This window comes from Salvia splendens, chromosome 1 (genome assembly GCF_004379255.2).
Source record: "Salvia splendens isolate huo1 chromosome 1, SspV2, whole genome shotgun sequence".
NCBI classification, from domain to species: domain Eukaryota; kingdom Viridiplantae; phylum Streptophyta; class Magnoliopsida; order Lamiales; family Lamiaceae; genus Salvia; species Salvia splendens.
In genome coordinates, this window is record NC_056032.1 from 17,384,443 (window position 1) to 17,410,395 (window position 25,953).

At 37.1% G+C, this 25,953-nt stretch overlaps 3 protein-coding genes across 7 annotated transcripts; 2 read left to right on the top strand and 1 right to left on the bottom strand.

The window, feature by feature from the left end:
• Positions 1-5,069: 5,069 nt before the first annotated feature.
• Positions 5,070-9,514, top strand: LOC121744475 (apyrase 2-like). 4 transcript variants are annotated; one of them, XM_042138022.1, is made up of 11 exons: positions 5,070-5,214; positions 5,497-5,549; positions 5,659-6,092; positions 7,052-7,180; positions 7,286-7,342; positions 7,435-7,527; positions 7,673-7,878; positions 8,103-8,194; positions 8,553-8,767; positions 8,850-9,039; positions 9,128-9,514. In XM_042138022.1, the coding sequence occupies exons 2-11, from the start codon at positions 5,528-5,530 to the stop codon at positions 9,241-9,243; spliced, it is 1,554 nt and encodes a 517-aa protein (XP_041993956.1). In that variant the 5' UTR covers positions 5,070-5,214; positions 5,497-5,527; the 3' UTR covers positions 9,244-9,514. The 4 variants fall into 4 exon arrangements, with proteins under 4 accessions (XP_041993956.1, XP_041993968.1, XP_041993974.1 ...); XM_042138034.1 differs by having other exon boundaries at positions 5,071-5,214; positions 5,631-6,092; XM_042138040.1 differs by lacking the exon at positions 5,070-5,214 and adding an exon at positions 5,328-5,346 and having other exon boundaries at positions 5,631-6,092.
• Positions 9,515-10,897: 1,383 nt separating this feature from the next.
• Positions 10,898-13,688, top strand: LOC121810397 (protein N-lysine methyltransferase METTL21A-like; the record flags this gene model as incomplete). Its single annotated transcript, XM_042211190.1, has 5 exons — positions 10,898-11,020; positions 12,724-12,866; positions 12,950-13,131; positions 13,279-13,392; positions 13,475-13,688. Coding segments are annotated over 5 exons (690 nt in total), but the record flags the coding sequence as incomplete, so codon positions are not given.
• Positions 13,689-15,012: 1,324 nt separating this feature from the next.
• Positions 15,013-18,119, bottom strand: LOC121796848 (F-box protein SKIP16-like). Of its 2 annotated transcripts, none has more exons than XM_042195625.1 (5): positions 17,817-18,119; positions 16,782-17,504; positions 16,254-16,472; positions 16,044-16,150; positions 15,013-15,278 (listed from the first exon to the last, which is right to left on the bottom strand). In XM_042195625.1, exons 1-5 carry the CDS (start codon positions 18,018-18,020, stop codon positions 15,200-15,202), a joined length of 1,332 nt encoding a protein of 443 aa, XP_042051559.1. In that variant the 5' UTR covers positions 18,021-18,119; the 3' UTR covers positions 15,013-15,199. The 2 variants fall into 2 exon arrangements, with proteins under 2 accessions (XP_042051559.1, XP_042051563.1); XM_042195629.1 differs by having other exon boundaries at positions 16,782-17,500; positions 17,817-18,028.
• Positions 18,120-25,953: the final 7,834 nt, after the last annotated feature.

A 25,953-nucleotide genomic window follows, 5' to 3' on the forward strand; every position in this document is an offset into this window, starting at 1 on the left:
AACGTAAACCTAGATCAAAAAGTAATCACACATATTTAACTCGTTTGTTTAATATTATAAAGCTATATTGTTAATAATTTTTCTCTATCTTTGTAAATAATAGAGTTCTTAGCTCACTCTACTATAACATGCAACAAATTAAATTTTGATAGTAGATGTTATATTAATACTTATTGTGTTTATGTTTATGACTATTAAGAATTTCATAATTTTAATTTTAATTATTTATGATACTATATGAATATCATTATATCAATTGGGTTTAAAATTTTAATTTTAAAAATTTTATAAATTTTATTTTAATTCTATACTTTTCAAAATATAAATACCAATTCTTAATTTCTTTTACAGTGGAACCCGCATAAAAAATAAATATTACCACTACATTTTCTTAATTTATCTATTTAATATTTTAGAGTTACATATTTAATATTTTTTTATAAAATTTAGTGTTCTTAATTTAATTTACTACATCATGAAATAATCTGAAATTTGATGTATATCATATACAAATAATAACTGATATTAATTCTGAGGGGAGTGATCATTTGCTAACTAATTAGCAATCACAAATTAAGATCAAATCATAACCATTAGATTAGACGATCTAGTTGTTGAAATAATGCCACATGAATTATATTTTAAATTAAAAAAATTATTAAATAAACTTAAAGAGTATTAATGTCAATTCTCTTACATCAAAATCATCTTAAAACTTTATATTTACGTAACTCTCTCGATTTAAATTATTTTTTCGCAAAAAAATATATCAAATTAAAGATAATTTTATAAGGATTCCAACGATATCTCAATTGCATATGTTCCGACGATGTTCGGGTGATGAAATTTGATAAATTATATTTCAATTTTCGTACATGTTGATAAAAGATTTTATCAACAAATGCAAAGATAATCTCAATATAGTGTATGCAAAATCTCAATATAATGTAGGTAAAATATCAATAAAATTGTGTTGATATTTTCTTGCACTTGTGTCGATATTCTTATATCATATTGTTGATATTTGTAATACACTATGTTGATATAAAAAAACACACACGAAAATTATCATATGATAACATAATGATGATATTACCCTTTTGTTGATATTTTGTCTACAATTTATTGATTTTTTTATTCAATCTCAGCCTTTGATTTTTGGATCAAAGGGTCCATATTCAGTCTCAATTTGGGATTAAGGTGATAAACTCAGTAGAAGACGACCCATAATTCTGATATTTAAAATTGATTTAAAGTTGCATGTAGCGTCAATGGCGGACCCAGACATTTTAAATTGGGGGTACAAATCAGATATTAAATAAACATACAATATATAAAAAAATAATATTTTAAAATATAAACAAGGTAAAATAAATTATATACATGTATATATAAAATACCACAAAATATTAAAAAGAACGAACATAAAAAACTTAATATTCAAAGTTAAGATAATTAGTATACAATATAGAAAAGGGAACATATAATTATAAACTATAAATGGAAAACCGCTGAGGAAAAGAGAAAAAGTAAATAAGTATACAAAACAAGGAACATAGAATTATAAACTACAAATGGAAAAAACAAGTGAGCTAAGAGCATCCACAATGGGGCGGACGACGGACGATGTGTCGTCCGCGCCCTAAGCTTAGTCCGCGGACGAAGCGCGGACGATAGGGCATCGTCCGCGCCATCGTCCGCCCACTGTGGGCGACGCGGACGATGGCGCAGACAATGCAACGCGTTTTAGGTTTTTTTTTTAATTCGAAAATTTTGTTGTGGTAGTCCGATATTTGGAGATGGCGCACAGTGGCCGGGTACACAACCTGGCGAATATCGGTCGTTCGACGACAACACGCAGTACGACCACGACTTAAGTACGGATTCGTACGGTCTCTCTGACATGGAGCCGTCTCAAACTCGCCCTGCCGCCGCCCCCTCCGCCGCTGCAGCCCCCGCCAGAAAGAAGCGGACCAAGCACCGCGCGTACAAGTTGCCACCTCCGGCAACGAATGAAGAGTACGCCCCCGGCCGTACGAACTACCAGCCGGATGAAACCCTCGTCTTGGTGAGGTGTTGGGTGGATATATAGGAGAACCCAATATTCGCGAACAACCAAAAGCAGCTCGCGTACTAGGAGCGTATCGCCGAGCGCTACAATGAGGCGAAGCCGCCGAGCACTGGGATCAGGTGAAGAAGCAAGTCAACATGTTCGCGGCGGAGTACAAGAATTGCTCGAGGGATCAGGGAAGCGGCGAGAGCTTGAGTGACGTGCGCGATAGAGCGCTGTTGTCGTACCAGTACATGTACGGCGACTTCAAGCATTTCAGCATCTGGGCGCTCTTGAGGGACAAGTAGAAGTTCCAAGGCGGGATTCTGCACACCGGTGCAACAAAGAGGACGAAGACCACCGACACTGGTGGTTACACGACCAGCGAAAGCGGAACTCGTCCGGTGGACCTCAACCGGACGTGCATGGAGAAAGAGAGTTCCGGCACACCGATGTCCTCCCGGCGACGTCCCATAGGCGTCAAGGCTGCCAAGAACAAGGGGAATGCGACATCCTCCTCGCCACCCCCGACCCCGGCGACAATTGCCTACTCGGATTTGGCAACGGCCTCGATGGCGCGAACGTTGTTGGATGCGCACAACGCCCTTATGAAGTGTACTGATACGACTAGAGCCGAATACCTCCAGGGTTGATCCGTTGTGTTTTTTAAGTAGTTTGCATTTATATATTTGAAAACATTTAAATTAATTAACAAAACACTGCAGGTGGAAGAACATGAGGATAAAATGCTGACGTGACAGTGCATAGGGCGGGTTTTAGGGCGCCCCACTGTGGATGCCCTAAGGAGGTATCGAACTCAGGTCTCTACTTAGAGAAAGTAACACGCCAACCACTACACGACCAATGACTTTTGTAATCCTAATATCAATACTATACTATATACACAATAACTTGGGGGTATGTAACCCATGTTCTATGCTGGCTCCGCCAGTGTGTAGCGTTAAAATAATTTTGATATTTGATTTACATACAATTGGATGAAACGAAAATAATGTAGATTATTGTTTGATACTCAATTAGCATTGACTATTTTAACGTTTCATGCAATCTTAATATAAATTTTCCTTTATTAGATGTATAGCCATTTAATACGATATTAGAGTAAATTAGTCACGGAGACATTATGTCTCCAAACCCCTACCCATGATACAAATATTAATGTTTAATACTGTGATTCATTCACCAAAGCTATAAAAAGAAAGTTATAAAGTGGATAACGTAAAACAATAGAGAAAAAGTAAAAAATAAATACAAGAGATTAAGGTAAAAGTGAATAATAAATTGTAAGTAACAATAAATACGAGAGATTAAGGTAAAAGTGAATAATAAATTGTAAGTAACTTATCATTTTTAGTATGTGACTAATTTTGGTGGGTAAAAAAATGAAAAGATAAGACTATTTGTCGTGGATCTACTAAGTAATATTCTATGAAACTAACCTTTATATGTTTATAATTTGGAAATTAATAATTTTTTTATTGGGATAATATTGTTCATCCATGATTTATAATCCATCAATCCATAAAAATAGACCGAATTTCTTTTTTCGTCCGTCCCATAGAAATAGTCCATATCCGTCTATGGAAACTTTTTTCTCTTTTTTTGCTTTATCATTTGTGGACCCCACCATCCATTGTATTATTTCAACTACTTTTTCGCTTACTTCACTAATTACACACCGTGTCATCCTCAATCAACCCATTTATATGGGATGGATGGAGTATATAAATATAACTTAATATACCAAACAAGAAATTTAATTATTTGCATAACTAATCTAATATACTTTATTCGTCCCAACTAAGTTGAGTCGTATTACTTTTTGGGATGTCCCAACTAAGTTGAGTCATTTTCTTCTTTAACATAAAAACAAAATACCCAATCACCCTTACTTTATTTCATTACCTAATTTACTATTTTTATATTTCCTACTTTATTCTTCTCTCCTACTTTCTAACACAATTTATTAATCTCTGTGCCCAAAAGTTTTATATCAACTTAGTAGGGACGGAGGGAGTACCAAATATTGACTAATGATAATTTAATCATCTAAAATTAAATAATTTAACATGATTTAAGTAATCCTAATCCAAGTGACAAACAAGGCCTAAGGATTGAGTTTATGTTTTGTGTCCAATTAGTACTAGGATTGCATATATATAAAATTTATTGTTAGTTTTAGTGGTAGATTTTGGGCACTTTAATAAATGAGATTTAGACACTTTGAGTTTTTGTATCGCTTGATTTTATTTTTCACACATGTCCATGCATTCTTGAGAGTGATTCGACACCATGTATTATTATCCATACAGACAATTTTAACTGATGCAATTAATCTTTTGCATTTATGTTATAATCTTTAGTTGCATCACAATTCAAATTTATCATTTCTTGGTATGATAGGAAAATGATACTAACTCCGTTCCCTCATAGCCGAGTCACTTCTTTTTTGCACTCGTTTTGAAAAAATCATAATAAATAGTTAAAGTGGAGAAAAAGTAAAGTAAGGGAGAGAATAATGTAGAAAAGAGAGTATGATGAAGTGAGAATTTATCGATGATTTTAAATGAATTGAGGATAAAAAATGGGTAAAAACGATAATATTTGATCGAAGTGGGATTTTTAATTTTGTTTTATTTTTGAATTTTCTGAATTAAGAAAATTATGGAATGGTCATATTACGACGTTGTCGCCACCAAATGCCAACGTACCATGAGGGTGTGGCGCGCTAGCTCGCCAACTCCCCCTTCCCCAAGACCCTTCACGCGACGAGCCACTTGCAACGATGTCACACGGATAGCTCATCCCGCTGGGACAAGACCGCGCCGGTGGTGCGACAGTGTTGCTGATGGCCTAATATGTTTCATGATTTCAAGTTTCAACTATACTCTCTTGGTACAAATGAAGAAGCGTGTTAATTGTAAAAAAATATCTAGTGAAACGCGTTTCTATTTGTGTAGCTGTTAATTAAATAATTTGGGCATTTTCCATCTCTCACTTTGCGTCTTCTTCAACTCTCCATTGTTCATGCACCCTCTCCAAAACTAACTCTTCACAGAGGAGTACCGTTCAATCTTCTCCTCTGTTGTTGTTCTAGAGAGAGAGAGATCCTCTCTCCACTGCTTCCGTCGAATTAATTTCAGGTCACTTATCTCTTCAGATATGGTGCTTTCAATTTCCATCTATTGAGTTGTTCATCTTTACTTTAATTTACTTGATGCAAATGATCGATTTGGTCGAGGAACAATTGGATTTATGTAATTGGAAGAAGTGAGGTCAGATCCTGTTAGATCACGAACTCTATTGTGGGCGGAGTGATTTTGCAATATGAAATCGATTTTTTCACTTTGTTGTTTTGTTAATTTTGTGTGATTTGGTCAATACGATCGTGATTATTCATATCTAGCTTGAATGTTTGTATCCAGACGGATCCGCGTGGATTGGGTAGAGTTGTGGATGGAAGGAGCTAAATCATTTTGTAAGCAGAAATCTACACTTTATGGCTTTAAAACTTTTTGAAGAATGAATCTCTGTTTAATTCTGCTTTCTGCTTTCTTAGCTCTACCAATTGAGTATCTGATTTGAAGGGAAAGGCGACGAGGAGGAAGAGCTGGAGTCGGTGCAGGACACTCAGACGTTGAAGTCTGGTGGGGTGAACGGCCAGATTCGATTTCGATCGCCGTCGGCTGCTGAGCTTTTGGATGCGCAGCAGCAAGTTCAGATGGAGAAGGTTTTGAAAAGAAACAGGCAGCACGAGTCCTTTTCTGACAAGCTCCAGAGATGGCGTGGTGCGATGCTATTGGTTTTTGTCCCTCTCCTGCTGATCTCATTCGTGCTATTTCTCATGCCCTCGAGTTCGTCTCCCGATTCTATATCTAGAAAGTTCGCTCCCAACTTCATGTCTAAGAAATATGCGGTCATCTTTGATGCTGGAAGCTCTGGTAGTCGGGTGCACGTCTTCTGCTTTAACAAGCAGCTAGATCTTGTTCCTATGGGTGAAGAACTTGAGCTGTTTGAGCAGGTTATCTCTATAGTCCTATTATAACTGTATTCTGTTCAGTTTTTGCATCTAGGGTTGAATAATTGGTTAATGTGACTTTGACTGAAAACGGGTTTAGTGGAAGAATGCCGCAGTCATGTATGGATGCCTCTTCTCCTGGAGAGAAAATGCTTAGGTTTTTCTTTAGATGGTGGTACATTACAGTGACGGGGGAGATTACGATATGGAACAGGCGAGATGAATGAAAGGATTAGCAAAGACTTGTGATAATTCCCTGAAGGAACCCTATGTTAAGATATGGCATCCTGGATTCTTTATCTTGAGCCTCAACCTTGATTTGTATTTTAACCTTGAGTTTCATTGTAGGAGAAGTTAATTACTCCCTCCGTCCCACAATAATTGTTACTCTTTTCCATTTCGGTCCGTCCCACAATAATTGTCACACTTCATTTTTACCATAAATGGTAAGTAGGTCCCACATTCCACTAACTTTTCCAACCAACTTTTCTTTATGGAGTATTTCTTAAAACCCGTGCCCACAATAAGAGGGACAATTATTGTGGGACGGAGGGAGTATATGGGAGATGGCTGTGCCTCTGATCTGCCTTTTCTTTTTGAATAAATGAGAAGTATCTTTTAAGGTGGGTACTGGGTACCTCTTGTTTCTGTTTAGGTACACATATCCAACACCTTGAAAAACAACAAATAAAGGTGAAGTAGATATTTCAGTTTTGAGAATTTATGGGACATGGATGTGGAGAAGAATGTTGATCTAGACTTCTACCAAAATACACTAGTATTGCAGAGTTTATGGCTAAACTCAAGACCTAGTAGCAAGTAAAGCCTCAGATTTGATCAGTCAAAGCATCATATATATTAGTGGAAATAAACAGTTTTACTTTTTTCAGAGCCTATGCATCTTGAACTGGCTTTTTTTCTCTCTTCCTGACATTAGGCTGGATATTGACTTTCAATTGTAGCTGCAACCGGGTCTGAGTGCGTATGCCAAGGACTCCGAGGCTGCTGCAAGATCACTCTCAGATTTACTTGAAAAGGCTGAAGCAGCAGTTCCTGAAGAGCTGCGGTCCATCACTCCAGTTAAAGTTGGGGTAAGGCCGTAGGGGATGACATTTTGTGCTAAAGTATACATGCATATCTCACTTTATTAACTTATATCCCCTTAAAATTAAATTGTACCAATCATGTTCATGCAGGCTACTGCTGGTCTAAGGCAGTTGGAAGGTGATGCATCTGACAGGATTTTACAAGCAGTAACTACATGCTCCAAAAGTTCTTACTGAAATTGTCCTTTTCTTTCCTTTCTCCTAGTTCGTTCTAGTTACTCCTCTAATCTTTTTCATAGGTGAGGGATTATTTAAACAAAAAAAGCTCCTTTAAGTCAAAGGCTGACTGGGTCACAGTTTTGGATGGGAACCAGGAAGGTGCTTACCAATGGGTATGCATGTTATACGCCATTTTAGTGTTGGATATTTTGTCTGCCATTTGTAAGATTGATGGTTGTGAGAATCTAATGTGCTAAATCTTTCAATATTGAAAACATTGTTCTCTGAGAACTTGTATATACTATTGCATGTTTACAGGTGACCATTAACTATCTATTGGGAAATTTGGGCAAAGAGTACTCCAGTACTGTTGGAGTGGTTGATCTTGGGGGTGGCTCTGTTCAAATGGCATATGCCATCTCAGAGTCAGATGCTGCTAAAGCTCCTATGGTATCTGGTGGAGAGGAGTCCTATGTGCAACAAATGTATCTAAAGGGAAGAAAATATTATCTCTATATTCACAGGTATGTAGCCCTTAATGTTATCTTTTATTCTTACCTCTCATCTTTCGTGCATGCTGTTAATCATGGTGGTTATTGTTTAATTTCTTTGTTGCCTTATTGTTTAAATAGTGATGCATTTTCATTAGAAAGGTATCTTTTTGATGTTATGATAAGACACATATGGAAGTATTAAATGGTCTCGATAATATTTTATTTTTGATGGAGTCAATGTTTCTGGCTTGCAGTTACCTACATTATGGTTTACTGGCTGCTCGAGCTGAGATTTTAAAAACTACTCAAGACTCTGGGAATCCATGTATACTGGAGGGCTATGATGGTTTGTAAAAGCCTGCTTCTTATCTTGACTTCCTTATGTGATTTTAAAAAATTGTAAATGGCCTGCATATTAGATCAGTCCGAGTAACCTTTGAAATACCAATAGAATAGTTAGGGTGACTATTTTCATCAATTCTATACTGTAGAACTATGAAGTTTGCCATGAAACATTAACTTAAATATGTAACGATGGTATAATACTGTGTCGAAGGTTATAATGCCATAATATTGAAACAAGTTCTATTGAAGAATTTGTCAGTTATTCTTCTTATCTGTTGAGAAGAACATATGAAAGAGAGAATTTCTTTTTCTCAATGCTAAGGAAATGCCCTGATGATGATATATCATTCATTTTCTAGATTTTTACAAATATGGCCCAACAGAGTATAAGGCTTCTGCTTTGCCCTCTGGTTCCAGCCACAGCAAATGTAGGGAGGCAGCTATAAAGGCTCTAAAAGTCAACGAGTCTTGTACCCATATGAAATGCACATTTGGGGGTGTTTGGAATGGTGGGGGAGGCGATGGCCAGAAGAATTTGTTTGTAGCTTCATTTTTCTTTGACAGAGCCGCTGAGGTAAATACTACTACCTCTACATATGTCTGCTCGACTCAATTAGCACATTCTTGCCATTGAATCTTGGTATTTTGATATGTAGGCTGGTTTTGTTGACCCAAGCTTGGCTGTTGCCACAGTTTGTCCATCTGATTTCGAGGAGGCAGCTAAACAAGCTTGCCAAACTCGTCTTGAGGATGCCAAAGCTTCATATTCTCGTGTGAAACCAGAAAACCTTCCGTTCTTGTGCATGGACCTTGTTTATCAGGTTACTCTGCTTGTGGATGGATTAGGTCAGTAACTGCATCGATGTTTTTGTTAATTCTAATACATAAGCAGGTAGAATACAACCAAAATTTGATCGTGTCTTTCGTGTGGCAGGAATTGATCCCTGGCAAAAGATTACATTAGTGAAAAAAGTTAAATACCAGAATTCACTGGTCGAAGCAGCATGGCCATTGGGCAGTGCCATTGAGGCTGTGTCGTCGGCCACCTAACTACACTGTCTTCCCGGTTAGAACATCATATTGATCTGAGTGCATATCCTGCAACTGGTTTGCAAGTATAGCTTTTGGAATCGGACTTTTTGGTAAGAAATTTGTGATTCAATATATTCGAAGTTTATTTTTAGTTAAAGATTGAAAAATAAGTATTTGAAACTTAGGAATAGCTTAGTGAAATTATTACTGGTTTTTGTGCACTGTACTGATATATTCAGCATTTTTTGTCGTGTTAATTAATTCGCCAATCTTTTATTGAGCATGATTATATTTGCTGCATACCTATTTCTCAATGTATACAAGCTTGATTGATCTACTCAATTTGTGAAGGGCACAATTTTTGTTGATGGTTGATTTACAAATTTTATCAGCATGTGTCGATTATTTGTAAATGCAAGCTTGAATATGTTCTTAATTATTCCATGATAAATTTTTTGGTGAAATGTTATACGATATGGAAGCCGGGAAATTATGTATATAGATCGGATGATGAATTAATTTATTATTAAAGTAAACTATATTGTTTGGTTGATTAAAAACATTGAATTATGAATAATATATTGAACGTAAGCAACCTCAAATTTTCCGAAATAATTAAAACACATAATTTTTCTAACTGATTTTTAAAGCTGGAGAATATATGATCAAATTTCAAGGTCTTTTTTATGACAACTTATCAATAGTAATTGGTGATTTGCTGATTTGGTTTATTGGACTATTATTAGATTTGTGTTTGGAGGTCATGTAAAAAAAGGAATATATTCCATTTTTCAACTATTTTTTTAATATGTGATTTTATATAGTTTTATTTTATGAGTTAAACAAAGAGAAAAAGTAGAAATGACGTTTTTATTTTAACAAATGTGTCATTTTTAGTTAGAGAAAATTTTTTATTTTTAATATCAGGAATTATATGCTAAAAGTGTAAAACGTTAAACCATAGAATATAAAAACAATGTTTTTATTTATTTAGTAATTTTAAAATTAGTAAATATTTTTATTTTGGTCTGTTATTTAAAATTTTATACTCTATCTGTCCGCGAAATATTATCCACATTTTACTCGGCACGAATTTTATAAATGTGAAGAAATGTTAGTGGAATGTGAGTTCCATATTTATAAATTAGTTTTATAATAGAATGTGAGTGTAATGAATTAGTGGAGAGTGAACACCATTTAGCAAAAATGAAAAAAAAAACAAAATAGACAACATTTCGTGTAGGACCAAAATTGCAAAAGTGGACAATATTTTAAGGACAGAGAGAGTACAATTCTTAAATTAGAAATTTTTGAATACGAGTAATATATTACTCCTACAAAATATTTTATTTATCTTATATTTAATAAAATTAATAATTTCCTACTAATATTTTATGGACTTCATTATCCATTCAAGCAGTACATAAATTAACATTCCTTTTAATAAATCTGTATTGTATCAAAATTTGTTATTTTTAAGGAATAAATGGAGTAGAAATGAAAAAAATGGAAAATAGTGAAAAACGAAAGGATTAATCTGAGAATTGACAATCAATCAAGACAAAGTAAAGTGAGTACTTCTTGGGGCATCAAATCCCGATGGCGGGAATAGCAGAGGAGAACGTAGTGGCAGAGCTGGGGTTGTACAATGGCCAAGTCAAATTAGTAATCGATTGTGAAGAAGAAATTATGTATCTTCTCCAAAAACAATGCTTTTGTGAGTCAATCATCTCTTCTACTCAAAATCCACGCTTGCGGCCATTCTCTCTCCATTCTCCAGTCCCCATCTTCTCTGGTTCGCCTTCTTCTTCTTCCTCTCATGTTTTCTGTTACTCAAAGTTATCTTCTCTCAATTCTCCTTTATTTTATTTTGTTTGAGGGCATTTCCAGGTTTTAGGGCTCAATTCATGAATCTGTTTCTCAGATTGTACATTTCGGGGTTTTAGGGCTCAATTCGCGACTTCTTTTTTTTAATAGATTTTTCTCTTCGATTTTGTCTTACCCAATCTCTAATACAACCAACTGAATTTATATAAATGTTTTTGGGGATTTTATCAACTTTATACTTCCCTTTCCGTGAATAGGAGTCTCATTTTTCTATTTTAGTCCGTCTATCCAGGGAGTCTTATTTTTTCATTTTAGTCCCAGTTCATTTTTACTTTAAATGATAAAGGGTCTCATATTTCACTAACTCATTCTACTCACATTTCATTTAAAACTAATAATATATATAAGTGGGTCACATTCCACTAGCTTTATTTCACCCATATTTCTTAACATTTCTTAAATCTCGTGCCGCCAAGAAATGAGACTCTATGTGGCGGATGGAGGGAGTCTGTCTCATTATACTGTATCGCACAATTGGGGAAACTAGTAAGGATATCGAAATTGGGGAGAATAAAAGCATCCACATCCGTGCTCTTGCCAACGAGCACGGATGTGGGTCCGGCCCCACTTTTACTCTCTGCTCTTAGGCAAGAGCACAATACCCACATCCGTGCTCTTCCGTACGGACGAGCACAACGGCCCCACCATTCCATTATTCAATTTAAATAAAAAACATTTCCACAAAATTAAAATTCATTAAAAATAACCGAAATTATATTACAAATTAAAAAAAAATTACATAATTAAAATCCTATAAATTAAAAATTACATAATTAAAGTCTTAAAAATTAAAAATTACATAATTTAAATCCTAAAAATTGAAAATTACATACTTAAATTCATAAAATTAAAAAAACCCACTACTCGTGGCCGAATTTTGCCCAAATGGATGATGAATGTATGTATTTACATATGATTTTGGGATTAATTTTTTTAAAAAAAAATTCAAAAAAAATTTAAAAAAATGGTAATAAAATCTGTATATTTTTTAGAATCCGAAAAAATATATATTTTTTTAGTATTATTTTTTATTTTTAAAAAAAAAGAAAAAGAAAATGCCAACTGCCAATAGAAACGTGTCACGTCGCCCTGCTCGCTGGCACAGACTTGCTCTTAGCTAAGAGCACGTCCGTGCCAGCGGCAAGAGCACAGCGGCCGACAAGCGTGTCCTTGCCAGCGGCACGGACGGACGGACGGAGCCTGCTCTCCGATGTGGATGCTCTAATACTCCCTCCGTCTCCTAAAAATAAGAACTTTTTAAACGGGTTTTAATGCAAAATTGTTAAAGTAAGAGAGATAGAAAGAAAAATGTGTTAGTGGAATATGTATCCCACATCATTAGATGGAAAGAGATTTTCTAAAATAGAAAGTTTCAATTTTCAGGGGACGGACCAAAAAGAAAAATGGGGTTCTATTTTTAGGGGACTGAGGGAGTAAGTTTTTTTTCCCTTTTCGGACTCTCCATATTTGAAGCAGTTAACTACTGAACTGCCAACAAAGTCTTCAGTGTTTGCTCATGGCATATAATCACACAATGATCCAAATGTTTATTCTGGACTCATCAGTCCTTCAATTGATGAAATTTAATAGCATTTCTATTTTCATTTGCAGGGCACTCCTGGAGTAACTGGGTCTGTGATGTGGGACAGTGGCATTATTCTTGGGAAGTTTCTGGAACATTCTGTTAAATCTGGAAAGATTTCGCTCCAAGGGAAGAATGTTGTTGAGTTGGGCTCCGGCTGTGGATTAGTCGGGTAACTTCTCATCAGTTGTATTCGCTTTTTTGACACATAGCCAAGCTTAGTGAAACTTTTTGAGCCATGGTTTCAATTTTCAGCTGCATTGCTGCTTTATTGGGAGCTCATGTAATTCTGACCGACCTGCCTGATCGACTGAAGCTACTGAAAAAGAACGTTGAGACCAATCTCTATGGAGACGTGCGAGGGTCTGCAAGAGTGGAAGAGCTAACATGGGGAGATGATCTTGACAAAGATTTCACTGACCCTTCACCAGATTTCGGTTATTACTCCCTCTATCCCATATATCTTGATAGTACATGACTTATGGTGCAAACTGCAAAGAGGTGTGAGAAAAATCTCATTCTTGAAAGATATCTTTTATCATTATAGAAAGAAAATTGCTCACTTTGGAAAACAATTATGACAGTGATTGGCTCAGATGTTGTATACAGCGAAGGAGCTGTGGTTGATCTGATGGAAACGCTTGTTGAACTTTGTGGGAAGCAAACAACTGTCGTCTTGGCTGGAGAGCTTCGCAATGGTATTGCTCGGTTCCTATTGTTTTTGTGATAGGTTTGGTTTGATAAACTCTCTCGTGATTTTGGTTGATGTAATGGAAACAGATGCTATCCTGGAATACTTCTTGGAAGCTGCTCGTAAAGAGTTCGTTGTTGGGCGAGTTGATGAAGGCCAATGGCATCCAGATTATCGCAGTTCGCGCGTTGCTATATATGTTTTGGTGAAGATATAGAGATATTGAACAAGTCGTTCAGTTATATAGAAATTTACTTGAATTCTCCAAAGCTAGATGGCCTTTTAAATTTCGCAATCTTGTTCCACATTTCATTATCCTCCTTTGCCATTCCACTCTCTCCAAACCAGTCGAACTACGCATTTTTTTCCTCTTTTCAACTTCTAATTTTCAGCTGACTTAGAACTCTTTGAAGATAATGATTATTGGTATTTCGAAATTTTTAATTGGTTATTTCTATTGTATGATTGCAATGTTTGTAAGGATGAACTCGTATGACATAAAATCCAAGACAATTATATCAACATTTTATATGCACCATCTTTGTTTTCCTCTCGTTCTAGTAAAACAATACTCCCTCCGTCCCGGGCTACTCGCTCATTTCCTTTTCGGCTCGGAGATTAAGGAATGAGTGTATAGGAAAGTCAAAAATGACGGCTGTAGGTGAAATTTTTTATTAAAAATGGAAAGAGTGCAAGTAACTTGGGACGCTCAAAAAGGAAATAAGTGCGAGTAGTGCGGGACGGAGGGAATATGATATATAAACCACCCCCTCCATCTAAATAGAGACTTTTCATTTCCTGCACTAGTTTAGAAAAAATAATAGTCCCTTCGTTTCACAAAAGATGTCACACTTGTGAGACAGCCCAGGATTTTAGGAAGTTTTATTTTGTATGTTAGGTGAAAAGAGAAAATATAATATTTATATTATTGTGAGAGATAACTTTTTTAAAAATTGAAATGTGACCTCTTTAATAGAACAAACTAAAAAGAAAAGTGAGACATCTTTAATGAGACAGAGGGAATAATAAATAGTTAAAGTAGAAAAAAATTAAAGTAAGAGAGAGAAACCACTTTAACTAGGAGTATTATTTATTAACTCTATTATTTTTTCAAAACGAGTGTAGAAAAGGAAACGTATGTATTAACAAAGAAGGGAGAAAGTACTAGTATATGACAATGAAATTTAGAATATAAGAAAAATGATGTAAGCCATACTTGTAGAATACTACTCCCTCCGTTCCGGCTAAGATGACACATTTCTTGACCGACACGAGATTTTAAGAGTTATTAATTAAAGTGTTTAGTTAGAGAGAGAAAAGGTGAGTGTAAGTATTAAAATAGGGAGAGAAAGAAAGATGAATATTTTAATAGGAGTGAGAAAATGTGGTTGGGTGTATTAATTGAAGAGAGAGAATTTCTGAAAAAGGAAACATGTCATCTTAGTTGGGACAAACTAAAAAGTAAAACATGTCATCTTAAGTGGGAAGGAGGGAATAGCATTCATCATCTTAAATTTGTATTCTGTTGGATCCTGTATTAATAAATGGAAATTAAAAAATATATACTACACCTATGTAACAGCAATGTGAAGCAAACAAGGCCAAACCAGGTGGCCAAATGTAGGACTTCAGCCAAAAAGATATACTCCCCAAATGATGTAAGTATACTAAAAATCAATTACACCATCATTCCTACCAAGCAGCAAAATCACACATTCCTTACAAATAAAAAGGAAAAGGATACACCAAGCTTGAACAATGAAAGAATGTTGAGCATATCATATAATATAACAAAGTTCATGCATGTATGTTCATCAGAATATGTAGTCTGGAAGCTGAAGGGGAAATCGAGCTACTTCCACAGGGAATGGGGCACCTTCTGGATCAACTAATCTGAAGACATAGTAACCAAACACGAACATTTTACATTGTTGTTCTATTTGAATATTACTTCAATTTCAAATTCTTGCAACACAGTGTACACAAGTTGTTCAAGAAAATCTCTCATACTTTGAAGATCAAAGGAAAGCTTTTCCAATCCTTGTTTTCTTTTTTCTATCATCTTTCACATATTTTCTTTTAGCTAAGCAAGTAAAAAATTTCCCTAGCGTAAAAAGATCAAAGGATGCTTTTGTAGCTACTAGAATGAATAGAGCATAATTTTTCATTATGGACTAATAATCTCTCCTTATGGAGAGAGGTCAATGAGCAGAAGCAGACGTGTAAAGCTTCCCATTTTCTCCAACTCTAGTTAAAGTCTTTTCAGATAACGCAAAAATATCAATAAAATCTCAGAAAAATTTATAACTGATGCGTCTCAGACTATAGAACCGAATGAAGTGGGGATGACAAAACTATCTAAATCTTTATGCTAGGATGATAGATGAGAAGAAGTCGTGTGCACTCTCTAGAAATGTCTAATCCACAAAATTGTACTCCCTCTATTCCGCGGTAGTTGAGTATTATTCCTTTTTTGGCAGTTCCATTATAGTTGAGTCATTTCTTTTTTTGGCAAAAAAAACCTTTAGTATTTCTTACTTTATTCTCTTTTCAATTAACTCACTGAACAACATTTTTTAAATCATGTGCCCAAAGACATGCCTCAACTATGGTGGAACGGAGGGACTGAGGGAGTACTTGATAAGGATTTTTGTGTACCTTCCGGGAACAAAAGTAAATGAGCCTTCGACTGATCCTTTGGATGCACGTAGAGATGTACAACTCTCGTAAACAAACTCCGCCTCACCAGGACGAAGTAGTGGAAACTGCAAGATAATATGTAGAGCTCAAATATTGCAAAATCTAGGCCGAGAATTGAAGATACATGTACTCTATCACCGCTTCCCAAAAGCAATTGACAAAACCAACCTTCCCAATCACCGCTTCCCCATTTACGTTAGAGACAATAGCATCATTAGCACGTATAATCCACTGTCTCCAATACAATTGGCAAGAACTGAAGGTCAACCCATTGATGACACAGCCATCAGGTGAAAGAGACATGCGAATTGAATACGCAAACAGAAACTTCTCTAATTCATCTTGGAGGTTGCTGAACTCAGGCAGAAATGCAGCAGAAGCACGAACCTTAAACAAATAGAGAAAATCATTAGCAAACTAACTAGCTAATCAATGGTTGGTTATAGCAAATCATGACTGTAAAGCATATTCAACAGAGCTCAGCAAAACAACACTATACAAACACTCTAAATCATCCTTTTCAGTGAGTTTTTTTCAAATGAATAAACGATTGTAGATTATTACATATCAATCAAAAACTATTTTTTATTCTAGAATTAAAACAGTTACATTCTTCAGAATCCCATTAAAGGGGGAATTTTCCACACTAAACTGCAGACAGGCTATTAGAGAACTATAATATATTTGATCAGCTACCTTAACACCATTTGTTATAGCAGACGTACAGAGGGGCGGCTCTTCCGGGAACAAATTGATACTTCGCATTTTCCTCTGTTGGCGAACTTTAATAATGCCCTCTTCCAACCGACGACCATGTTCTTCAAGCCACAAAAGCATGGCATCCTGCTGCTGGCTTCCTGATCGATCATGCACTGAACTGATCAATGTATCCGGAACACAAGGAAGCATCTCCCCATCCGTCACAAGATTCCTTGTGCCAACGAAAAGCTGGCCACTGCCACAGTTCAAAAAGAAAAGCTTTTCACTGTAAGTAGCAGAAGCTGCCACTACAATATACTTGGATCTACTGCTCAGCCCGATTTGATCCATAATATTCTTCGTGTCAAGTATGATTTGGCTCAAGGGTAACATAAACACATTTACCAAGTGATCATATAGAGTGTAGCCACCAATTATACCCAATAAACTTGAAGGCATCCCTCCACTCGAGCCTTCATCCGGTAGCTCTTGACCATCACAAAATCGGTAGAGTACCCTAGTTGGGAGGGGCAGTTTAACTTTCAAAGCTTTCTCAAAATCCTCAATCGCATCTTCTGATGCGCCCTTGCGCAGAGTTGGCAAAGCCTCCGGAAAGTTTACTGCCAACCATGCCTTAATTCTGCCCCAGCACCTTCTAACCCGTAAGACAAGTGGCCATGGATACATCGAAAAACTCTCCCGCCATGCTTGATAAGCTGCCTACACACAAAAGGACTCCACTTCAAAATTACATAGAAAAAGGAACAAGTAACAAATTCAAAATTCAAGCTAAACCTAGAAAAACATTCATCGAAATTTTAAAAAAGGGTAGTCCTTTTGTTTTTAATAGAGCCATATTTATCTCTTCTGCTTCATAAAAATACATTTCCCATTCATCTTCACCTAATCAGGAGCAAGCATCTTTATCAACTCAGTAACTCAAATTCACAAAAAAAAAGTAACTCAAAATTACAACAAAAGTAGGAAAAAAGTGCTAATAGATAAAATAAAAAGGCAATTAAAAAAAGGGACCTTGAATGAAGGGGCAGGATTGTGGTCGGGATCGAGAGGGGAGGTGAGATCGAGCTCGTGTGAGCAGAACTGGGCCCATAGGAGGTCATCGGAGGCCCAGGCGCGAAAGCGCTTGCCGAGGCAGGCGACGGCGGCGGCTTCGGTAGGGCCCGATTTAGAGAGGATAACATGCATCGCGAGGCCGCTTACGTTCTCCAAACCCATGGTTTTGAGAAATCGATTGGTTGAATTTGCGGGAAATTGAAGTGAGGAGAGAGAGAGAGACAGAAAAGGGGTCAATTGGGGGAGAAATACGGTCTCTGTCTTTTCATGTCTCAATACACATAATTTGTGATTTATTTTTAAACATTTAGCTTTATAAAAGTTAGAAATAATAATAATAATAATAATAATAATAATAATAATAATAATAATAATAATAATAATGGTGTCAATGTTATATAAAAAAATATTGAAATTCTAAATAGGTATAAAATCAACCATCATCACCTATCACACACAATATATAACACACAATACAGACAAACATATAATGCACACAGGTCGGATCTAGCATTAGGCTAATATTTCATTATTTATATATATGTATAACCATAGATTTTTGTATTAATCTTCCACTAATTGCCCCTTCTTTAATTTTTACAATTTTTCCATATACTCCATTTTTGCCCCTCTTGCTAAGAATTTCTAGATTCGTCTCTGCACATACACACAACACACTACGTATATACATTGCACACTCATAAATACATATAGTACACAGAATACACATTGCATGCACACACAACACATACTCAATACACATGTATTGTACACATAATACAAACTATTATAACACATTGTACATACACAACATATATTATAAGCACAACACACAACATGCACAATTATGAGTGAAAAATAAAATACCGAACTATTGGTATACAAAACTTATATTACTGATAAATGCCAAAAATATCAAATTTTTGGGTATATCGTGATAACGGTATGAATTTTCATATACCCTATCTCGAGTGCAGATATTCTAAGTGAAGATTGTCCCTTTAACCATGAAAAGCTAACCATAATTCTAAAGCTGATCAAACAGAAGAACATTAAAATTACAAGAACAATGAAAATAATCACAAGAGCTAGGAAAGAGGTTCAAATTCAATATATCAAAACATAATCAAAGTCGTCTTCACCAAAAACTCCATTAAAGATGCTTAGCAGCTCATGTTCAAAAACGAAATCAACAAAATAATTCATTTAAAATTAAGTTCAACACGGACAAAAAGCAACTAATTACCCCAAAGAAGAATCGAGCGGTGAGAAAATCCTCCTCCGTCTTGACGATCAAAGTCTTCCCATTCACTCTCTCCATGCTCTCGGACGAAAAGTTGGATGCTGAAAAGTTACTTGAAAAACGTTCTCAATGCCTTTTATACTTAGCGCTGAAAAAGAGACGATGCGTTCCAGTAAGTCACGGGAATCGTTATGGGACATTGCATCCAGCGACTCGCCAGAAACTCTCTGGTTCGGCGTGCAGTTCCGGTGAGTCGCTAGGTGTGCACCCATCGAGTCGCTAGAAATTCACTGAAAGGTTGTGTCTTCCTAGCGAGTCACTGGGTGTGCACCTAGTGGCTGAGACCTTCAGTTGGACATAAACGTCCCGAAATCCACTTTATCGTCTACTATTCGCTTAATTAAGTTCTTTTTCTACACATCTAGCATAAAACAATTAAAATACCAAAATAATAGAGAATGAGACATAATCATGCCAATTCTTGACCGAATATACACAATAAATCGTGCAATATCAAGTCTCTAAACACATGAAAAACCAAGTATATCAAACATCTTGTTGTTGCTAATCAATAGAATGTCATCTATGTAGAGTACCAAAAACACCACACTGATACCATTAAGTAGTAATTTTTTTATACACACAACTTTCGATTGGACATTGTTCAAATCCAAAGGACTTGAGAACTTGGTCAAAACAAAGGTTTCTTGATCTTGAAGTAAGTTCAAAATCATCTTCTTAAGCTTCCATATCATGTCTTCTTTATCCTTGACATTATTATACCCATAGGATTGTTCCATATAGAAAATTTCCTCAAGACTTCCATTTAGAACAGTTTTTTTTAATGTCTATGATTCTATCTGCCAAATTTTCCGATCCATATAGAATGCTATTTACATGCAGGGCCGGCTCTGGGCATAGGCAACCAAGGCCATGGCCAGGGGCCCAGGATGGACAGGGGCCCAATGTTTTTGCAGCTTCTTAGGCCCAGCAGGTCAGCCCAGGTAACCCAAATTTTTTGTGGAAAGGAGATTGAAGGTGAAATGTCTATTTCTTTGAATCAAGCTATTTCTTATTTTATTCTACGGAGTAGTATTTTTTAATTTCTAGATCCTGAGCTTCCTGTGGTGCACAGCATGGAAAATAAATATTTTTATTACTTGAGTATAACAATTTTTGTGGAATGGGAGTGGAGGTTACCTTGCTGCTGACACTTCTGTTTTCATTAACCATGTTTCTTATGGATATATATACATATTTTCAATTGACATCGAGTCTATAGCTCCTTAAATCTGAAAGTGTTGAACTTTCAGGAGGCAATGTTAGCTTCTTCAACTGCTCCTAATTCTGTGATGAACTTAGACCCCAGAATAGCCTCAGCTCTCCAGTTCGCCACAGCTTCTTCAACTGCTCCTAATTCTTAGCTACATGTTCTATTGAGAAGGGTATATTGGAGAATGTTGATCTCAACATCGTCCTTGCTGATTTTGCTTCAAGAAATGCTCGACGGAGTTTTTTGTTATGAGACATTGAGTATTAAATGTAATCAAAAATATTGAGAGTTTTTTGTTATAAGACATTGATAATTAGATGTAATCATAAATTTTATAATCCAGTATGGGGCCTTGACATCCAGCTTGGCCAAGGGCCCTTCAAAACACAAAGCCGGCGCTGTTTACATGACTATATGGATGGAAATAAATAAGTATAGCGAATGGCGAGAATGTCTCATTATAATCGATAAATTTTCTTTGGATATAACCCCTCGCCACAAGTCAGACTTTGTAGACAATTTACACGCTCATCCGGTAATTAATATTCTACAATTATCTTAAACGCTAGATTTGTTCTTGTAAATTTATAATCCCATGAAGATTGCGATCTCTACTTAGGTAGCTTGTATTTTTAGTTTTTATTATGTTATCTATATTGTAGTTATATTATACATACAAATGGTTAGTTTAATTGTATTATAAAACAATTTATACTACGTATAATATAACTACAATGAACCGCACACATAGCTGCAGGCCATGTAGGATACTGTAATATATCCAGCATTGAAAAGTGTGTATTTAACAAGTACTCCTACCAGCTTACTCTCTCCGTTCTATAATAGTGGAGATTTTTTTTCGGTATAAAGATTTAAAAAAAATTTGTGTAATATATTAAATAAAAAGATAATAGAGGATGAGAGAGGAAAAAGTATAAAGAATAAAGTAAGAGAGATGAAAAAGTAAGTGAGAAGAAATATGTGTTGACTTTCACTAATAAAATAAATGACTTCACTACTATGGAACGTACCAAAATAGCAAAAATAACTTTATTATTATGGAACGAGGGGAATATGTTCCCGATCTCGTGCTTCTATTTTTTAGCTAAAATCTCAATTTTGATAAACTACAAAATTGATAACAGATCTTTAAATATATTCATATGCCCCACACTAATAATTTTAGCACTTGATTGCTAGAGTTTGATGTAACATACTATACATAATTAGAATTACATAAAAAATTCTTACGTCAGCTTAAGAATTAAAAAAGGAGAGTTGAGTACGACCTGTTGACAACGATTTCTTAGATTTGAACATGCATTAATCACACTATTGAGTAGGACGGTTTATCCTCTTAAAGCACCCACAACCGTGCTTTTACCGGCGAGCACGGTGTGGGCCCGGCCTCACTTTTTCTACCTGCTCTCTGGCAAGAGCACAACACCCACAACTGTGCTCTTCCGCAAGGACGAGCACAATTCAATTTAAAATTCAATTAAACAAAAACATTTCCAAAATATTAAAATTCATTAAAAAAACCTAAATAATATTACAAATGACAAATAAAATAAAAACGACATAATTAAAATCCTAAAAATTAAAAATTACATAATTAAAAGACTAAAAACAAAAAAAAACACTACTCGTTGCCGAATTTCGCACACATGTGTTTGATTAGATCTTCTTGTAGCTCAATGTGGGTTCGGGTATCGCGCATTGTGTGCCTTGTCTCGATCCTCTGGCCCACCCTCGTATGCACACCTCGGCGTGGGGGAGACCTCGCGGTTGAGCTTCCGGCTTTATCCTCGTCGTAGAAGCTAGCCGTCCTCGGTCCTTCGTCGGCTATGATCATGTTGTGTAAGATAATACACATGTACATGATGTCAACGATATTATTCACGTACCAGAGCCGAGCCGGGGCCTTCACAATGTTGAATTGGGCTTGAAGGACCCCAAAGGCTCTTTCGACGTCTTGACGCTGCGCAAAAAGAACCCGTCTCGGGTCGTGTGGGTTGCTGAGCGTCTTCACGAAAGTCGACCACCTTGGGTAGATACCATCGGCGAGATAGTAACCCATGTGGTATGTATTTCCGTTGATGGTGAAGTCGATCGCCGGTGCTACACCATTCATCACATCATTGAAGAGTGGTGAAGAATAAAGCACATTCAAGTCGTTGTTGGATCCGGCAACGCCGAAATATGCATGCCAAATCCATAGGCGGTAGTCGGCGACCGCCTCAAGGATAAGTGTTGGGCCGCCGCCTTTGTGACCGCTTAGGTGTTGCCCCCTCCAAGTAGTCGGACAATTCTTCCACCTCCAATGCATGCAGTCAATGCTGCCAAGCATTCCGGGAAAGCCATGGACTGATTCGTGAAGACGAAGCAACCGTTGGCAATCATCGGTGGTGGGTACCCGAAGGAATTCATCACTGAAAGCTGAACGAATGCCCTCGCAAAAAATTTTTAGACAAAGGATCCCAGTTGCTCACCGATATGCAAATACTCGTCGAAGAGGTCGGCCGTTTGCCCAGTAGCGAGTTGTCGGATGGCACACGTACACTTCTGCAACGGCGTGATACTTTGTTACCCGGCTGCATCTAGACCTGTTTGGAAGAATTCAACACGTGCGGACAATGTGTTGACAATTCGCATAAATAAGCGCTTTGACATGCGAAAACGGCGCCTGAAGTAATCTGCCGAAAACCGCGGCTGGTCGGCAAAGTAGTCGGCAACGAGCCTTTCGTGGGCTCCCTCCCGGTCACGATGGATGTAGCGGCGAGTTGATCTAGTTCGTTGAGGAGGAGGATCGGGGGTATTCACCGCGACATATGCTTCGTAAGCGGCACGATGTTGTTCGTAGTATTCTTGTTCTTCGCGTTCCGCTTCCGCCATAAGATGGGTGAAATCCATTTGAGGTTTTGAGTGAGAGATGAAGGTGTAGATAGTATGTATGAGAATTATGAATGAGAGATGATTTGATGTGATAAATGGATGATGAATATGTGTATTTATAGATGATTTTGGGGGAAAAATTCAGAAAAACGGGAAAAAAACAGCCATATTTTTGGGATTTGGAAAATATTTTTTTTATCGATTTTTAAAATTAAATAACGAATTTTTTTTAAAAAAATAACAATATTCAAAGGCAACGGCTATGCCGTTGCCCAATCGCGTGCCGCCACGTCACTTGCTCACTGGCACGGACGTGCTCGATGCATCGAGCAGCGCCGTGCCAGCGGCACGAGCGCAGCAGCGGACGACCTCCTTCGTGTCGCTGGCACGGACGGACGGATGGCGTCCGTCCACCGTTGCAGATGCTCTTAGTTCATAGGATTTCAATTTTTGAAAAAGAAAATGTAACAACCTTGAGAAGAAGAAAAATTGGACCATAATTTGCCTATAAGGTCATCCACAACGCTGTCACTAAACCGTCCCTTAAATTACTATTCGCTGGCCCCATTGTACTTTTTTACTAGATCCCTTAACTAAGGGACGAAACCTGCCACCCTCCATCCCTTAACCGTCCCTTAAATTACTATTCATTCAATTTCATTTTTTATTTTTATTTCCAACCAAATTCAATTAAAAAAACACACTTCATTAAAAATTGTTAGGATTCGCACACACAAGGCTTTCACACACTCAATAAGATCACACACACACTCACTGTTGTATGAGATCACACAATGCAGAAAACACACACACTCACACTTTGAGTATTGAAGATGATAATCTTGGAGAGAAAACTGGAAAACTCTTTATTGATTAAACTCTTCTCTAAACTACATACACGGTGAGCTATTTAAAGCTCTATAATCAAGTAGCAACTGCTACTAACTAACTACAAGAAGAATCAAGAAAGCAAGAAGAATAACCGCTACATCTCAGCTAACTAACTGCTGCTCCAACGGCTAGTTCGGCTAGGTTGCTTCTTCCTTCTCGGTTCAAGACCGAACTCCTTCCTCGGCTTACAACCGAACTCCTTCTCGGCTTACAACCGAACTCTTCCTTCTCGGCTCATTCCAGCTCAACGCCGAGCTTCCTTACCGAGCTTCCTTACCGAGCTTCCTTACCGAGCTTCCTTACCGCTGAGCTTACCGACTTCTGCCTTCTTCTTCTCGGCTAGTTCCAGGCTAGTTCCAGCTCGGTAAGCCGAGCTTACCGAACTCCTTTCTAGCCGAGCTTCTTCCAACTGAAATGAGCACTCCATTATTACAATTCTCCACCTGAGGGCTCATCTCAGTTCTTGCACAAACATTGATCAATTTCTTGCAATGATCAAACTTGTCTCTACCTAGAGACTTTGTTAGCATGTCAGCCGGATTGTGCAAGGTGTTAATCTTAATCACCTTCACTCTCCCCTTTTCAACTGTATTCAGCTTGGATTTGTCCACCAAAATCCATGTTTTGTTCTTGTGTAAAGACTCTATTTCCTCATTCATGGCTTCAATCCATCTTTCTCTATCTTTGCTCTGCATAGCTTCTTTATATGTGAGTGGATCTGCACCATCAATACTTTCAGCAGCACACAGAGCATAATACACAACATCAGAGAACTTTGTTGGTGGCCTTGTTTCTCTTCTAACTCTGTCCCTTGCAAGCTGATAGTCTCTGATAGAGTCTGATATAGACTCACCAGTCTGGTTGCCCTGAGTTGGAGCCTCTTCTTTATCTGAATCAGACTCACTCCCTGAGTCAATAACTCCACCTGCTCCTAGGCCAACCCCCACAGGCTCCACCTTGAAGAAATCACCCTCATCTTCATTGGAGTCCGGCTTATCTTTCAGGAATGGCATCTGATCCTCCAAGAACACCACATCCCTACTCACCAAGACCTTCTGCTTACCGGGCTCAATACACCAGAGCCTATACCCCTTAACACCCCTCTGATACCCCAGCAAGATACATTTCAGAGCCCTAGCTTCAAGCTTACTTTGCCTAGCATGAGCATAGGCCACACACCCAAACACCTTGTATTTTGAGTAGTCACTATGAGCTCCATACCACATGTAATCAGGAGTTTCAGATTTCAGGGCAGTAGATGGGCATTTATTGATGAGATAGGCTGCTGTATACACAGCCTCACCCCAGAATCTGCTGCTCAAACCAGACCCAAGAAGTAGGCACCTCACCCTCTCTAGGATTGTCCTATTCATCCTTTCCACAACACCATTTTGCTGAGGATTACCAGGAACAGTCCGGTGCCTCTTCATACCCTTCTCTTTACAAAACAGATCAAACTCAGCAGACAAGAACTCTAGGCCATTGTCTGTCCTTAAGCATTTAACACTTCTACCCTTCTCTAGCTCAACCTCCTTACACCATATTTTGAACTTTGTGAGTGTTTCAGATTTTTCTTTAAGAATATATACCCACAACTTCCTTGTATAGTCATCAATGATAGCTAGATAATACTTTCCTCCACCAATTGAACACACCGGTGAAGGCCCCCAAAGATCACTATGTATGTAGTCTAAAGGGGCTGTAGAAGAGTGAATACCTGTAGGATAGGGTGCCTTCTTAGCCTTTCCAAGTATACATTGCTCACAGGGGTCCATCTTGTTGAAATCTCCAGA

Bases quoted from the DNA above. Each gene is read 5' to 3' on its own strand.
- LOC121796848 (XM_042195625.1), bottom strand. From the start codon at position 18,020: ATGGGTTTGGAGAACGTAAGCGGCCTCGCGATGCATGTTATCCTCTCT. The intron at 17,505-17,816 runs GTCCCTTTTTTT...TTTTGTGTGTAG, and splicing joins ATCCTGCCCCTTCATTCAAG to GCAGCTTATCAAGCATGGCG. The intron at 15,279-16,043 runs GTACACAAAAAT...CTATGTCTTCAG, and splicing joins TTTACTTTTGTTCCCGGAAG to ATTAGTTGATCCAGAAGGTG.
- LOC121744475 (XM_042138022.1), top strand. From the start codon at position 5,528: ATGGAAGGAGCTAAATCATTTT. The intron at 7,343-7,434 runs GTAACTACATGC...TCTTTTTCATAG, and splicing joins CTGACAGGATTTTACAAGCA to GTGAGGGATTATTTAAACAA. The intron at 9,040-9,127 runs GTCAGTAACTGC...TTCGTGTGGCAG, and splicing joins TCTGCTTGTGGATGGATTAG to GAATTGATCCCTGGCAAAAG.